Source organism: Myotis daubentonii, chromosome 4 (assembly GCF_963259705.1).
Source record: "Myotis daubentonii chromosome 4, mMyoDau2.1, whole genome shotgun sequence".
NCBI lineage: Eukaryota > Metazoa > Chordata > Mammalia > Chiroptera > Vespertilionidae > Myotis > Myotis daubentonii.
Genome location: NC_081843.1, coordinates 17,289,091 through 17,306,135, shown reverse-complemented (window position 1 = coordinate 17,306,135; position 17,045 = coordinate 17,289,091). Strand labels below are relative to the sequence as shown.

Here is a 17,045-nt window from a genome sequence, read left to right as displayed (position 1 = left end):
GAGGGGGGACTCATTTTACTATTCTCTCTACTTTTGTATATGTTTGAAAGTTCCTGTCATAACGAGTTTGTTAAACTGAGGCAGTCTTTATGTACCCTCTTGGAAAGAAGTCCATGATATATTCTAAAGTAAAAGAAATAGCTAGTTTAAAAATAATGTATATGGTATAATCCCATTGATTTGTGTGTGTATTTTATATGAATGTAAGAATGGAGAATAATCTACAATTATTATTACAGATAATAACTATAAGATCTATAATGACTTCATTATGTAATCTATAAATTATATAATAATCTATACAACAAACCCAATAATGATTATAAAATCTGCCCAGCTGTCATTCCCTCTCATATCACCATTTCTTTCCCAAAACATTTCTTGTGTTTGTAGTTATGCATTCACAGGCCTGTGCATATTAATCACTCTATATCTATTTAGCCAGTGGGTGTCTGACTTCCCTTCCTCCAACCTGTGGAGTCAAGAACTTGCTGAATTCACCAAATGAACAAGGGAGAGCCTGGACCTAAGAGGCTCTGGAAGTTATTACCATTCCAGAGCAGTTTATTATTTATTCTTTTAAACAGAAATTCTACTCTTGGCAGAATAGCCTGTGGGCTCAAGTGCAAAATTATAACATGAAGGCAGACCTTGGGAACAACCGAGGCAGCCGCAAACAAGATCATATCCTTGAAATCGATCAACACAAAAGCCCTGGAAGGCTCTCCCACCAGAAAAAAGCTCATTTTGAAAGAAACATTTCGCTGAGACCCAGAGGTCAGCTCACAGTGGGGCTGGGGAGTTTTGCTAAGGCCAGGGGAGTGTGGGGAGGGGCATGCCACCAGAAAGGATCTGTCGTGGTTGGGGTTCACTCTGACAAGTTCATCTCAAGTTGTCAAAAAGTTAGTGTAAGCCAGGGCCAAGGTGGGCACATTGTCTCACCATAGGGTACAGCAGCCACATCTGAGGTCAGAGTTCTATCCTTCTCTACCTCTATTGCAAATTTAAAAAGGTACACCATGAACACCCCTCTCAGCTGGAACGGGAGGAACAAAAGAAGGAAAGTTCGCCCAACCCCAACATACATCACCTACCAACCACCACTTATCCATAAACTTCACAGTATAAGATACAGGCTGAGCTTGGACATTGTTGCCAACAGACCTGATTCCAAGTCCTGGCTCTGAAACTAACTTGGTCAAATAGCTTCAATTCTCTAAGCCTCAGTTTCCTCATCTGTAAGATGGAGCTGATGATGGTTCCTCCTGGACAAGGCTGATGTGAAGATTAAATGAGATGAGATATGCCTAAAGTGGTTGAAGTACATGATGTCCCAGAAGCAGACCCCCTCTGATATGGATTTGGGCACAGGTAGGGAGGTGATCCTAAGAAGCATTGATAGGGGAGTTGAGACATGAGGCAGTGACAGGAAGAAGCCAATACTGGAGGTCTGATGAGCAGGTCTCTACTATGGGCATCTGAGGCTCAACTGCACTGGAAAACTCAGAAAGACTACGTGAAGCACGTTCCAGAAGCTTCTCTCCGGAAGGGGAAGGGAGCTGGGGGTTATCTACCAATGCGTGCAGTTGGCTGGGGACTGCTCCCAGTGTGGTAACTCCCTGGTATATCTTGTCTACCCCATGCACTGGCTGAGCAAGCAGGTGGTCATGGGTGCAGGAAGGAATACTGTGCACAAAGGAGTGTGAGTACTGAGACCTGAAGCCAGGACCCAGCAGTCTGCTACAACTACACACCATGTTGGATAAGAGAGCCAACACTGAAGCCAGGATGCCAGGGTTGAATCCTAACTCTACCACCTACCATCTGCAGGGCCTTGAGGCAAGGGTCCCCAGATTATAACCAAGGCTGTTGACATGAGGAAATGAAAGTGGGCAACAAATGTCACTATGCTGGGCCACGGTGATCATTTAAAAAGTCAACCCAGTGATCCCTGAGAAACACAAGTGCTTTGTAATATAAAGCATAAGTATATTGTATACCCAAGACAACCACCTCAGGTAGGTGGAATGACCCAGCCAACATGCAGAAAGAACGCTGTGAGCCTCAGATCCTCCAGATTCCTGTGCACCAGGGTCACCAGGGAGAGTTGATAAAAATGCAGACTCTTGGGCTCCAGCACCAGAGAGTCTAGTACAGCAGGTTCCCAGGGCCCAGGCATCTGCATTTTAATAAGCTCCAGTCACTTTGACGCAGATGGGCAAAGGACAGTGTTTAGAGAAATTCTGTCCTGATAGAACCCAAGGCTTGGTTTTTCAAATCTCCTGGCAACACCAAATGGGTAAGAGACACCTTTGGGGAAAGGTCACTATTGGACATTTAAAACAAGTGTGCACATATGAACACCCACACCATGCACGTACACGTGCACATCAACAATACCAACAAATAGGGCTTGGAGCACCAACTATGTTCACTCAACAAAAGAAATGACTCTGCTCCCAACATACTCCAGAAATTATCAAAGAATAGTGCATAAGCTCTACGACCACCACAACCACCACCTCCTCCCCCACCCAAAAAGCCTCCTGAGAACCGCCAAGGTTAATGAGGCTGGTGGTTAACTGCTGAGTAAGTGCTGGCCACGCAAGTTAAGCTGCCTGAAGGCGGATTCAATTTACGGGTCCAATTTTTCCAGGAACACAAAGAAAAATGCATGAGAAGAGAGGCCAGATGCCACAGGCCTGGGTGAGAGGAAGCGACGGCAGGGTTCCACCAGGCTGTACTTGGAATTTGGTCCGGGGTGAGCATCTGGCTCTCCAAATGCCTTTGTTTCCTCTCTATCAGACTCACTGTTCTCCCGCTCCATCTACTGAGCCAAAGGCAGCAAGAGGAACCTCTTCAAAGCTTTCTGTCACATTGAACAAAGCTCCCTACTCCTTGCTTCTGAAGGTGAAGGTAACTATGGTTCCCACCTGTCCTGCTTAGCCCCCATCCACCCCCAGGCAGTGGGCAGACTGGCTGGGCTCAATGAGTGTCAGCTGGGTTATTTCTCTATTGACGTGCATAGAGGTAGCACAGATCCTTGAAAACTTTACTGCTCAAAGTGAGGTTCTCAGGCCAGCAGCAGCGGCAGCGGCAGCGGCACCAACTCAGGAGCTCATCAGAAATGCCGAACCTCAGGCCCCACCCAAAATGCCCTGAATCAGAATCTGCATTTTAATAAGATCCTTAGGCAAGTTGTCGGCACACATTAAAGGTCCCCGGTGTCCTCCAAATAGGGCCTGACATGCTCTCCATGTGTAGGGACACCTGCCTTAGAAAGTGTGGGGGTGGGGGACCACAGACCTTAGCTGTCTCTGTGACAGTCATTCTAGGTCTCCCCAGAGACAGCACTCAGCATATATTTATTCTAATACTAATGGGAAATTGGTCATTTTAGTACTGTCCTAAACCAAACATAATTGTGTGTGGCAATTTACAGTGCTGATTTTACTTAATTTAAACTTTTCTCATAAGGTCTCAGATGATTAGATCATAGTTTAAATCAGGGCTGCAGCCTTATTGGGTTTTGCCTGCATAGTGTTTTTACATTTTTGTTAATTAGTTGCCAATATTTTAAAATTAGGATTTTCCACAATTTTTTTTAATTTGATTGTTCTTTGCCAGTGTAGCTCAGTTGGTTAAGTGTAGTCCCATGCACCAAAGGGTCGCTAGTTCGATTCCCGGTCAGGGCACATACCCATGTTGTGGGTTCAATTCCCCAGTTGGGATGTATATGGAAGGCTGATCAATGTTTCTCACATTGAAGTTTCTCTCTCTCCCTCTCCCCTCCTCTCTCTAAGAATCAATGAAAACATATTTTAAGAAACACTTTAAAATAAAAATAAAAAATCTGATTGCTAACTTCTAACAAAAATCAGAACGCAGGGCTCAGCAACGGAAGCTAAGAGGTAGCTGTCCCTCTAGACGGGGCCTCTGTTTACCCCTGACCCCATCCAGCCCCTGAGGATAATTGAGTCGGCAACCCCAGTTATTACCACATTTCTGGTGTTTACCCAGCTTTCTGTAACTGAGGAAACATGTATGTCCCTCTCACATATTGCACCGCCCTGTGTTAATGTCCTGTGGCTGCCATAACAAATCACCACAAGCCAGCTGGCTTAAGACCACAGAAATTATCTCCCAGGTCTGGAGGCAGAAGTTCAAAATCAAGGTGTCAGCAGGGATGGGCTGTCTCCAACGGCTCTAGTAGAGGACCCTTCCTCTCTTCCTCCTCCTCTGGTGACTCCCAGCAATGCTTGGCACTTCCTGGCTTGAGGCTGCATCACTCCAACCTCTGCCCCCATCATACATGGCCAACTCCCTGTGTCTGCTCTGTGTCTCTGTATCTAAATCTTCCTATGCTTTGTCTTGTGAAGATACCAGTCATTGGATTAGCCCTCCTGACTACCAATCCAGTATGACGTCATCTAAACTTGATTGCATCTGCAAAGACCATATTTCCAAATAAGGTTATACTCACAGGTACAAGGGTTAGGACTTAGACATAGCTTTTGAAAGGACCCAATATAACCCACTACACCACTAACTACATGGCCCCCATGCCTTCACAGGGATGCTTTTTAGCATTTTTCCCCTGGTCCAGTCTCCTTCCTGCACATCCTTCAGTCCCACCCCAGCCATCACTTCTCTCGGGAAGCCTTTTCCCTAGCCCAGTCGCTCATTTAAGGGCCCTCTTCTCTTCCCAACTTATACCCCATACCTTGAAATTGCCTTTTTAAGCATCTCTCCTACCACTGTATATAAACTCAAAGAGGGAAAATAACTGTGTTCATCTGTCCACCATTTTAACTCTAGTACTTGTATTTTGTAGATATATAGCAAGCACTGAAATATTTGTTAAAGGAATAAAGGAATGAGCAACAGAATGAATGAAAGGGAGGAAGGAGAGAAGAAGGGGAGGAGACAGTAGCATACCTCGCACCTCAGATTTACAAGGATATATGCTGTGGCAAGAGACACTTTAAACAAAACTGGTCAGTGCATTTTATTTCCTCTCCTAATCAATACTGCCCAATCTTAGTGCTGGCTCCTGTCTCATTAACATTTATCAACAATGCTTGATGACATGCGGTCTTTTGCAATTGTTTACTGACTCTGGATTTTAGTTCGTCTCACAGGCAGACCATTTAGCATCAGGCAAGGACAGAGGCTGCTTCTAATCTGTATCTCATTGAGCTCGCAGTCTTCATCAATGTCATTCCAAACCCAGGCTGGCTGAGGCTCTTCCTCCCTTTTTGGAATTATATCAGTTCTAAGAATCCTTCACAATCCAGGCTGATGCTCCATCTTACTCTATCATGTCACCTTTTTTGTTGACAGGGGAGGGCCCTTCTCTATCCTACCTGGCAGTGATGTACAGGCAAGTGATTCCCGTCCATTCTGTGGTGCTGATGTTGACAAGTATTGAGTGCAATTTCAAAGTGCAGAATGAGGGAGGGACAGGGGTCCCCGGGCTATTTCCTCCACTGCAGTCCCATTAGGGACCTGTGGGCATCTGTCACAGGCCTCTGAAAGGGGTCTCAGAATTACCATCTCAGTTCATTCCCTGGAAATGACCTCGTCATGCACAAGGCTTTGCTGAGAGGAACCTAGATTCCTCCAGGTTAGTGGCTTTGTGTTGCTAGCCAACACTGACTTCCATCGTGCTTGTTAGCAAGCATACCCCCTGGCCCTGTGAGCAAGAAGAGACTGTTTTCCCACACAGGTGGTTGGTAATTTGGTTCTCGGAACATCGCACCAGCTTCTCTGGGCCTCCTTCTGCAGAACTGAGACAGCATTTGTTTTGCTTCAAAGAGCTCTGACATCTGGCAGATTCCAAAAAAAAAAAAAAAAACACCATTTAAAATGTGTTTTCTCTCTGGGTTTTATTCATTTGAGGTTTGTTTTCCTGTGCCTTCAGTTTATGGAGCCACTGGGAAGAACTATCTTGAATATTTCTTTATTACGGTGATCCCACTTATTATTTGCCTGCAGCTCTGATCATGACACCTGGCAATTCCAGCTCACCCCTGGTGGATCTCAGAGTGGGAGGGGAAGGGAGAGCAACTGCAGGCTCAGCCTCAGGAGAGAAAGAGAGGAATCTAAATGCCCTGGTATTACCTTGGTCTTGGCTGGTTGGGAAGGTACAGCCCCATCAAAACACAAAATGGACAGTTTTTCACACTTGCCTCTTAATCTCCTCCATCCTAGCCCAACACCAGACTGTCTCAACCTCTGGGCTGTGCTCATCTGTGTTAGCTTCCCTCTCATCTGCTCTTCTTGGAGGGAATAAGTTGTCTTAGAATTCTGAGATGGACCCCAAAATCCCCACTCCCCCAAGTGTCCATACCTCTACAATCTCTCCTTGAGTGTGGGCATAACCGGCCATTAGGTTACATAACAAAGGGGAAGGAATTTTCAAATGCAGTTAGGGTCCTTAATCAGTTGACTTGGAGTTAATCAAAAGGAGATCAGCCCAGCCAGCATGGCTCAATGACTGAATGTCGACCTATGAACCAGGAGGTCATTGTTCGATTCCTGGTGAGGGAACATGCCCGGGTTGTGGGCTTGATCCCCATTGTGGAGCCTGCGGGAGGCAGCTAGTCAATAATTCTCTCTCATCATTGATGTTTCTATCTCTCTCTCCATCTCCCTTCCTCTCTGAAATCAATAAAAAATATTTTTTTAAAAAAGGGAGATCATCCTTTTTAAAAGGTGGGCCTATCCTCATCAGGTGAAGGTTTCAAAAGAAAAGAAAAAAGCAAAAAATAAAACCTTTAAAGAAGGTTTCAAAAGAAAAGAAAAAAAGAAATGAAAAATAAAGAAGGTGAAGTTTCAGAGATTTACCCCTTGGCCTCCAAGGAGAAGCAGGTAGCCATGCTGTGAGTTGCCTGTGGAGACAGGCAGCCCCTAGGAACTGCGAGCCTAAATCCAACAACTACAAGAACTGAATTCTGCCAAAAAACTGAATAAGTTTGGATGAGGACCCTGTGCCTCAGATAAGAAGACTCACCAACTGATACCTGAATTTCAACCTTGTGAGACCCAGGTAAGCCCTGTCCAGACTCGACCCATGGAAACCATGAAATAATAAATGCATGGTGTTTTAAGCCACTAAGTTTGTGGTAATTTGTTACACAGCAATAGAATCTTAATATAGAAGTTAACTACCACTTTTGAACAACAGTGGAAGTTACTGCTATTCCCTCTTCCTTAATCATCTTTATCTCAGTCCTGAAAAACAAAGTGGATGCTATTAACTCCATTTGTTACAGATGAGGCTGAAGCCCAAGGAAGTGCCAGAATTTAGCAAAGTCTGCCCTGCTATCTGGGGCTTAACTAGAATTCAGCTACAATCTTTAAAATACCCACTAGATTTTTCCCCTCACTCAGCCTTATTCTTCAGAAACGTGTTCCTTCAATGATAGATCCCAATCAAGTGTTAAAAGTTACTCATGATTTTGACAAAATTTAGAAACTACCTACTAAAATTAATAATAATAAATAGTATTTTTTAACCCATATGTTTTAAGCACTAGGCTATTCCTATTGGGATAGATATTTATTATTATTATTATTATTATTATTATTATTATTATTATTATTACTATTTTTATTGAGGAAACTGAAGCATAAAAAAATAAAGTTGCCAAAGATCACACAGTCAAAAAGCAGTAGAAATAGCAGAGCCCTGCTTTTAATCATCACACCATACTGTCCTCTGACAAAAGTCTCAAGTCTGACATTCTGAAACAAAATGGTGCCCAATAATAGCTTGGAAATGCACACATCTTCTGCACATTACTAGATTACAATTAACTTTAGAGGAATCACAACCAAGGGGCTACATTAAATGAGCTCTGATAGGAGTATAACTGATAGGAGTAGTCAGCAAGGCTGTTCACAAACATTTTGGTTGGCCTCCAGGTACATGGGAGTTGGGCATGACCATGTGATTTATTTTGTTCAATGAAACATGAACAAAAGTAATTTGTGTCACTTCCAGGTGTAAGAGTTAAGAGACTGCATTTTACCACATTCCTTCCCCTACAATGGTAATCAAGGATATGTACACAGATGCTTTCAACAGCCTGGATTCCTGAGTGTAGAATGAACAGACCACCCCCACAATGCCAGATACACAGTCAACATGAAACATGACCAAGAATAAACCTTGCTGAGTTGAACCACTGAGGTTTGGTATTGTTGTTACAACAGCATAACCCAAACCATCCTGACTAATACATTGCCCTAACTAGGGCTTCTTACCAAAAGCAAAGGCATTTTAAAAAATGGTGAAGGCCTGGGGAGGAGGGGGGGTTATTGGAGGAAGAGCAAAAGGAGGGGATGGGGGACATCTGTAATAGTGTCAGCAATAAATAATGACATAAATAAAATAGCAAATGCCAATATAATCTGCCACTTTGTCAAGCTAACAAACCCAAGCAAAGCCAACAGCCATAAGTTAAAAGAAACAAATCATTAGGTTGAAAATAGAACTGTCAAAACAGGCACAACTAACTAATCTAGTGATTGGTGATGAACATCAGGCAAGACACAGATGTTGTTATAATCATCATTTATTGTATGTCTAATTGCACATAATGTCTGACTAAGAAAAACACAGTGTTTAAGCTCATTGTCTGTAGTTCAGAGAAGTAATTCTCCATTTATTTATCCCTTCATCCTGGATTTATTTATTAAGCAACCATTATGTTTCATGCACTGTGCTGGGTGCTAGTGATATAATGATGAACAAGATAGGCATGCCCCACCCTCAAAGACCTTATGGGCTATTGGGGGAGACGAATAAAAATATATAAATAAATAATAAAGAATTAAAATGATAATAAAGAAATATAGAATTTTTAAAAAGAAAGTCCATGAAGGGAGTAGCAAGAGGCTGAAATGGAAAATAAAGAGGGTCAGGAAAGACTTCTCTGTGTAAACATTTAAGCTAAGACTTAAAGGGTATTAAGAAGCCAAGCCTTATTCTGGGGAAGAGCAAAGGAAAATCATTCCCCGCAAACAACAGGTCCTGAGATGGGAAAGAACCAAAAGAGGCCAGTGTAACTGAAGAGGTGGAAAGGTGGGCAGGAGCCAGCAGGTCTTGATTTTACTCTCTGTGCAATGGGAAGCCAAAGCATGGACCCTAAGATCACTTTAGCTCCCAGGTAGGAAATGTACTGCTAAGGATCAAGATTGGGAGCAGAAAACAGGTCAGGAGGCTGCTGCCATATCTGGCTGAGATATGGTTGGTATTCTGGACTAAGACAGTGTCAGTAAAGATGGAGAGAATGGACAACTGGGGAGAAAGTTCAGAATCACAGGACTTGCTCATGGGGAAAGAGGGCAAAGAGAGAAATGCCTGGCTTTCTGCCCTGAACAGCTGGGTAGATGGTTGTATCATTTAAGGAATGGAGAAGGCATGGATGGGGCACAAGGAGGAGGAGGACAAAAAGCAAAAGTTTGGCTTTAGTGGCTTTGGACATGCTAAGTGTGAGATGTCAACTTTGTTGGCATGTGAGGAAAAAAAATAAAACAAGAAAAACCTTGCATGTGTAAATCTGGTGTTCAAAGGAGAAGTCTCGTCTAGAGAAAGACATTCAGGGGTCAACAGCCAAGAAATGGCAGCTAACCCTATGGGAATGGATGAGCTCATCGAGTGAGCAAGTCTAGAGAGAGCAGAGAAGAGCGTCAGGACAAAGCTGTGAGAACCACCAACATGTCAAAGGTGTGTTGGACAAGCGAACACCTGATTGTATGCCACCTTCTATCCCTCACTCTCTGCTTTATGCCGAGAAGGGGCTCAGCCTCTGGTGATTTCCAATGAACCCCTACATGACACTCATTCTTCTGGGACCTTTTCCAAAATCCTCCTTCCATATGTACTGAGTAGGATTCTCAACATACTTGCCTTTTCTTCCTCCATCCAGTCTAGCAAAAACTTTTGGCTATGAGAGGAATAAAGGAGTCTTTAGTATCTGTTCTACACTGCTAATTCCATCAACAAGTTCTCATTATTCATGCCTGATGATCTAATTTTCTTCTTTGGCCTCTTCCAGCACAGTCATAGCCTTAATTTTTTACCTTTTCACTCTCCTACCACTACCTTTTTCCCTTGTCTCAGTTCTCAGGAAGTTCTTCTCACAGAATTATCTTCTGGATCCTCACCTGGAGGTAGACATTGTTTAAGTGGACATCTCCCCTTCTCATCTTTATCAAACAAGTCGGAGATCTCTGTGCATCAAATATTAAAGTCAAGCTTGATGGACCATGCTTCTCGTTTCTATCCTTCCAGCCGGTAAATTAAGAGGTTTACAACCTTTGCCAAGAAGTCTCACCAAATTTTCACAAGGTCAGGGTTTCTAAGGGTGGTGGTTGCTCCTCTCTCTTTCTCCTGCTCAGAATGTGTCATGAGAGAGTGTTACATCGTCACATATGCAGAATGAGGCAGCTTGTTCTAGGGACCTCATTTTAAGAGATGGACAAATTAAGAGGCTTTCAAAAAATGGTTACCACCGTAGGGAAGAAAATCAAAGCCACACCAAAAAGCATTGGTCAAAGGAGTTAGAGATATTCAGGCTGCAGATAATTTTCTGGAGCAGCAGAGATCAAAAACCATACCACCTGCACCCACGTTTTTGTAAATAAAGTGTTATTGGAACTCAGCCACATTTACAGTTGTGAGTACGTGAAACACAGAGTTCATACTTGTATTATTATTTATTAATTACTGCATTACTTTTCATTAGAATAACTGTAAACCTACATTTTCTCCACCCTGTATTTATTTACAAGTATCTATGGCTGATTTTCATGCAATAGTGGCAGAGGTGAGTAGTTGTGACAGAGACCATAAGGCCTTTGAGGACTAAAATATTTACTATCTGCTCATTATAGAAAAAGTTTGCCAACCCAACTCTAGAAAATGAAGAGAAGGAAGGAAGAAAGGAGGGAAGGAGGGAGGGGGTGGAGAGTGAGAGTGGGGGGAGAGAGAGATAACAAATGTGGCTGTATGCAAGCATCTGTTGTAAGAAAGAGGGATTTGACTTGTTCAGTGTGGCCGAAAATATCTAACAAGGAGCAATAAATTGAAATTTCAAAAACATGGGGGCAGGTGCATCCACTGCTAGCCAGAACCTAAACTTGACAGTAGTCAATGGAAGAAATAAATTAGACTATCCTACATGCCAGTTCTCTTCCTGCTTAACTTCAGCCTCATCATAAGCAGAGTTTATGTCCCTTGCACATAGGAAATGTTTGGTTCATAGTTGTTGGATTTTTTTTTCCTTTCCGCTTAAATCATGCTGCAAGAACCATAATAAAAATTTATATTTAAAAAAAATTTAAGCCCCAGTTAACAGGGACTTAAACCTGTTGACAGGTTTAACGGGATGTATCTCCTAATCCTTTCAACACAGACATCTATAATTTTTTTCTGCCCACCCCGTCTCCCTTCTATTGAGACTTATACCTCTTCCTACTCCAGTCACATGGTTCTAGTGAGGGCTACTATGTTCCCACATGACCCCACCCCCCACCCCCAGCTATGATTGATTGGTCCAGAGATAGGCATCTGACTCAAACAGGCAAATCAGAGCTCTTCCCTTGGATTTTTTGTCCTAAGTGGAACTAGAAAAATATAATCTTTCTCTCTAATAACAGGAACTGTAGAGTGAGAAAAACAGGAGCTTTTGTGACCACATTCCTCACCCTAGAGAGAAAACCACTCCTAAGTGAGAGAAAATTAAGCTGATGTACAAAAAAAAAAAAAAAGACTGAGAGAGATCTGGTAGTGTATGAGTCCCTGGTCCCTGGAGCCCTGATGCATCCCTGTCTTTCTGCAAAATGATTTCAAATGCCCTGCCCATAGTCTGTTGGTACTTATCCTAGTTGCATGCGCTGAAGACTGAAGCACCTCAGGTTGGCTTACTTCCCTTCCTTGAATCACTTCCCCACTCCCCTATTGGTGCTCCCTGGGATCATCTCCCAAATAAAGTACTTGCATGCCCATCCTTGTTTCAGGGTCTGGTTCAGAGGGATACCAGACTAGAGCATGATCCCTTTTCTTACCTACACTAGTAAGATGCAGCCAAGAGTTCTGACTATTACCTCCATCTGTGATGATTCCTGAAATGTTTGTGGAATGAATTTCCCCACCTCCACACCAGTGGCCATGTCATAAATATGTAGATTTATTAACAAAATTTAATGGTAGTCTTTGATCAATCTGGAATTTCAAAAATTCGTTGCACTTCCATAACAGTTCCCCATCATTGATATGTCAGTCATGCAGAAGAAGGTAAGAGTCAAAGATGGCTCTACTGGACTTGCGAGGAAGAGTCTACTTCAGGGAGGCACTGTTGGGAGATGCTTTTGGAACTCTGGGACCCTCAAGCCTGCATGTCCCACAGGTGAGTCCTGAGACAGCTTGAAAACACACTGGCAGGAAGAGATTTACTCTCCTCCATGTGTTATCCTCTGAGCTCTCCAAGGTGCTCAAGAAATATTTGCTAAGCAAGTAATGGATTTATGCCTTCCAAACCAAAACTCACCAAAGAGAAACCAAGACACACCACAGTACTGTGACCATAAGCATCACAGTGACTATAATCAGAATTCTCTCTAGACACCCACCTCCACTAAGCTCTGCTGGTTACACCAAACATTAAACTTCAGGGAACTTTCAGTGGACTTAGCGCATTGCTGAATGACTGCTGACTATTTTTTCTGTGTTTCCAGAATATAGAGATGTGTGTGGATTATCCCTAAAAGCACCTAACTGATTAATATACACTTCCCAAAGAGCCAAACTATTTAATACAAGTATTTGTATTCCTTCAGAGAATTTACACACCAGGGACTCAAAGTTCTCTCCAGACCAAAGAGTGCTTGGCCTTGGACAGACTCAGTCCTGGTATCAACAGCAACTCTCCCCTGGGCCTGGCTGTCTCAGAGTAGATTCCATTGTTCATTGTCACCAAGGGCATCCAGGGACACAAACTAAAGATAATGATGTTATTTATTGGCCTTTAATCGTCTGTCCCTCCCACATGCTGGAAGGAGTGTCAAGTCTAATTTGTCCATCATTGACCTCATCAGATCAGATAATGAAACTATCAGTAGTAATTTATCATCATACTAAAAGTAACAAACAGTAATACTTTAAACAAATAATTTAAATTTTAAAAATAATAATAAAAGTAACTAACATCTCTTGGGCACTTACTAGTACTAGGGATCAATGTAAGCACTTAACATGCTGCCTTAGCGAGGATAGACTAGGTTATGCCACAGTAACAAATTAACCTCAAAATATCAGTGCCTTGGCAACAGAGGTTGACTTCTCACATTCCATGTCCACCATGCATTGGCTGGAGACTATGCTCTCTATATAGTCACTCAGAGACTAAAATGATGGAAATTCTCCATCTCAACATAAAGCTTCCATAGTTACTGCAGAGAGAATAGAATGGTTATGCACCAGCCTTTGAAAGCTTTGGGCTAGAAGCTGTATAAAGATGTCACCAATAGGTTTTCTACTCACAGCACATTGGCCATAAATTACAAGGGGTCTGGAAGATGAAGGGGAGCACATGGATACCCCACGAGCAGTAAGTGTTCTTGTCAACATGCATGATCTAATCGGAGCCTCCCAACCTCAGGAAACATATCGGCATTCCTTCTTACAGAGAAGGAAACAGAGGCATAGAGAGGTTGTGGGACTTTCTCCATGTGTGATAGAAAGTAAGTGGCAGAGCTGAGCTGCAAACCCAGGCCTGGCAAGCTTCAAAACACTCCCAACCATGATGCTGCATACTCATCACAAAATCCTACGAAAATCCCTCATATAGCAAAACACCATGCTAATTAATTATAGCAAAACACAATGCTAACAACCCAACTTATGCAACTACAAAATGGAGCTCCCCTGACATGCCACCTCCTCACCCCAAAGATTCAAGCTAAGCAAGTGCCTGGAACAGAATTCTCAGGCAATTTTGCAAGAGGGAAATGGATGATCTCATCTGAGTCTGACATCCAGCTTTCAGCCCACTATGTCAAGACAAAAACTTACAAAAGCCTACAAAAACCTTACAAAAACTGAAAATCAGCCAACTGTTACCAGAAAACCTATTGGTGGCATCTTCAAACAACTCGAAAGTTTGCAGAACTTTCAAAAAGTGCAAAGGTAAGTATCACCCATGCACCCACAGGAAAAGGCCAGAGGCAGGGGGAGAGACTGTGGTCATATCCAAATGAGTGGCTGAGTGAAGGTGCTTCCAAGAGGCAAACTTCTCCCAGGCCTCAAAACTCAAGTCTAGCACCACCTCCTCCAGGAAGCCCTCAGCTGCCCAGCTTCTCAAGGTTAGGACCTGCTCCTGCATCACTTCCCACATGAACCTCCGGCAGGGCCCTTCCGCTACATGTAACCCTTTATTTATCTCCTGGAGTCTGTGATATACCAGGCAACCCCTGTATCTATACCTCTGTGTCTCCTGCACAGTAAATATGGAGTGGATGGGAACATGCTTAAATGTGTTCTCTTGGCGATTTTAAACCCCCTGTATCCAGTAAACATGTAGCCAACTATTAAAATTATAGTTCTGGCCTCACTTGTGCTATATGACCTTGGAGTGGTTCCATATCTTCTATAAGCTGTTTGTTCAGTAAAAAAACACCCCATACATTGTAAAAATTAAGTGGAAAGCAGAATTATTCAAACCAAAGCCTATACACTAATGTTCACTGCAGCACTTCTCACAATAGCCAAAGGTAGGAATAACCCAAATGTCCATCAGCTGGTGAACTGATATATAAAATGTAAACTATCCATACAATGGAAAATTATTCAGCCATAAAAAGGAATGAAGCACTGATTCATGATACAGTTTGGATGAGCCTTGAAAGCATTACACTCAGTGGAAGAAGCCAGTCACAAAAGACCACATTATTGTATGAGTCCAGAACATGAAATGTCCAGAATAGGTAAATCTGAACAGACAGAAAGCAGATTATTGGTTGCTGGGGCTAGAGGATAGAGGAATGAGGAATGACTGCCAATGGGTATAGAGTCACTTTTTGGGATGATGAGAATATTCTGGAACTAGATAGTGGTGATGGTTGCACAACACTGAATGTACTAGATATCAATAAATTTGTATACTTGCAAATAATTCAAATGGTAAATTTTATCTTATGTGTATTTTACCACAATGACTTTTTAATTCTTATAGGGAATTTTCAACTAATAACCTTCCTAAGATTTAAAAAAATAATAATGAAATGGGCATTTATGACCATGCTGGCTGTTTTCATAATCATAATGAATGACCACTTATCTTCCCTATCAAAACAGGATTTTACTGAGCAAAAGAAAGCACCAATCTAATTTGTTCTCCAAATCTTACCACAGTATAGGAATTAGTATAGGAATCCAAAATATTTCACACCATTTGACTTTTCTTATCGGGATAAATACACACAACATAAAATTTACCTTTTTTACCATTTTAAAGTGTACAATTCAGTGGCATTAAGCGTGTCCACAATGTTGTGCAAACGTCAACTCTATGCATTTCCAGAACTTTTTCATCATGGAACACGTGCCGCACACCAGGCATTTTGATCCTCAGCAGAGCTGGGGCAGAATTATCAATGTGGACTTTGTTCAACCGCAGATAAAAAAGGGAGAAAATGGGAGCGGGCCCAGGAACTCTGCGATGTGTGAGTGTAAGGTGCTCACAGCATGACGGGGCTCCGAGTCCTCGGGCTGCTGCTGCCCGTCCTACTAGATGCAGCCAGCGGCCACCCCGTCTCCGGGAGGAAGAGCTTCAACAAGCTGCTGCTGATCTCATTTGATGGCTTCCGCTGGAACTATGACCAGGATGTGGACACCCCCAACATGGACCGCCTGGCCCGGGAAGGGGTGAAGGCCAAGTACCTCACCCCACCGTTCGTGACAATGACCTCCCCATCCCACTTCACCACAATCTCAGGTAAGTGCCTCTCTGCAGCCAGTCTGCAAATGCTGGTGGAAGGCCCGGCATCTGTCATTCCCTGAGGGAGAGCCCATTCTGGCTCAGCTCTGGGGAGACAGGCAGTTCATGCAACTTGGGCTCACTCCCTGGAAGAAGCACCAACTTAGAAGAGCCTGAGATCTCAGAGCTATTTCTAGAACCCTGTGGGCTACAGAGCCCTGACCTACAAGCAGGATCAGGACTAGGACCATAGCCTCCTGAGGGATCTCTGCACTCCCAGGCCCACCCCACCCTCCACCCTGACTTTCACACAGTGGCTGGTGATCTTTTTAAAAAGTAAGTCAATAGCCCTAGTCGGTTCGGCTCAGTAGATAGAGCGTCGGCCTGTGGACTGAAGGGTCCCAGGTTCAATTCCAATCAAGGGCACATGCCTGGGTTGCAGGCTCGATCCCCAGTAGGGGACATGCAGGAGTCAGCCAATCAATGATTCTCTCTCATCATTGATGTTTCTAGCTCTCTCTCCCTCTCCCTTCATCTCTAAAATCAATAAAAATATATTTAAACTAAATAAAAATAAAAAGTAAATCAATAAGTGAATTTTATAAAAATAATAAAACCTTAAAGTTTAAATAATTCAATTAGATCAGGCAACTTTCCTGCTTAATGTTGGTGAGTTAAAGGGACACCAGTGGTCTACGAGAAAATGCAAATGTTGTCTTTCTGTAGCCCAGAATGTCCCCACAGCCTGGCCCCTGGTCTCTCCTGGCCTTTCTCATCTCTCTTTCCCTCAAGTGCTTCCCTGCATATCACAAAGGCCTCCTACCTGTGCCTCCACTCAGCCCCACCTGCCTCAGGACCCTCGCCCGTGCTGGTCTACTCAGCTCATTGGGAGCCTGTAGTCCACTGGGGCAGACAGACATCAGACAAGCACACACTCTAATAGATCTCATTACAACTTGGAGAGGCACCAGGAAGGAAGAGCAGAGTTTCTCCAGGAGAAGATGGCCAGAGTGAGTGGATTTGTAATTGGAGAGGCAGGAAAGGGTCTCTGAGATGGGG

The 17,045-nt window shown here is 43.2% G+C and overlaps 1 protein-coding gene and 1 long non-coding RNA gene across 3 annotated transcripts in view; both read left to right on the top strand.

The window, feature by feature from the left end:
* Positions 1–17,045, top strand: part of LOC132233059 (uncharacterized) — a 228,316-nt gene that overhangs the window by 174,745 nt on the left and 36,526 nt on the right. The window lies entirely within an intron of this gene.
* Positions 15,705–17,045, top strand: part of LOC132233057 (ectonucleotide pyrophosphatase/phosphodiesterase family member 7-like) — a 37,647-nt gene continuing 36,306 nt past the window's right edge. For both annotated transcript variants that reach the window (XM_059693090.1, XM_059693089.1), the window contains exon 1: positions 15,705–16,004. In XM_059693090.1, coding sequence (XP_059549073.1) covers positions 15,755–16,004 — 250 coding nt within the window. In that variant the 5' untranslated portion in view covers positions 15,705–15,754. The remainder of the gene's footprint in view (positions 16,005–17,045) is intronic.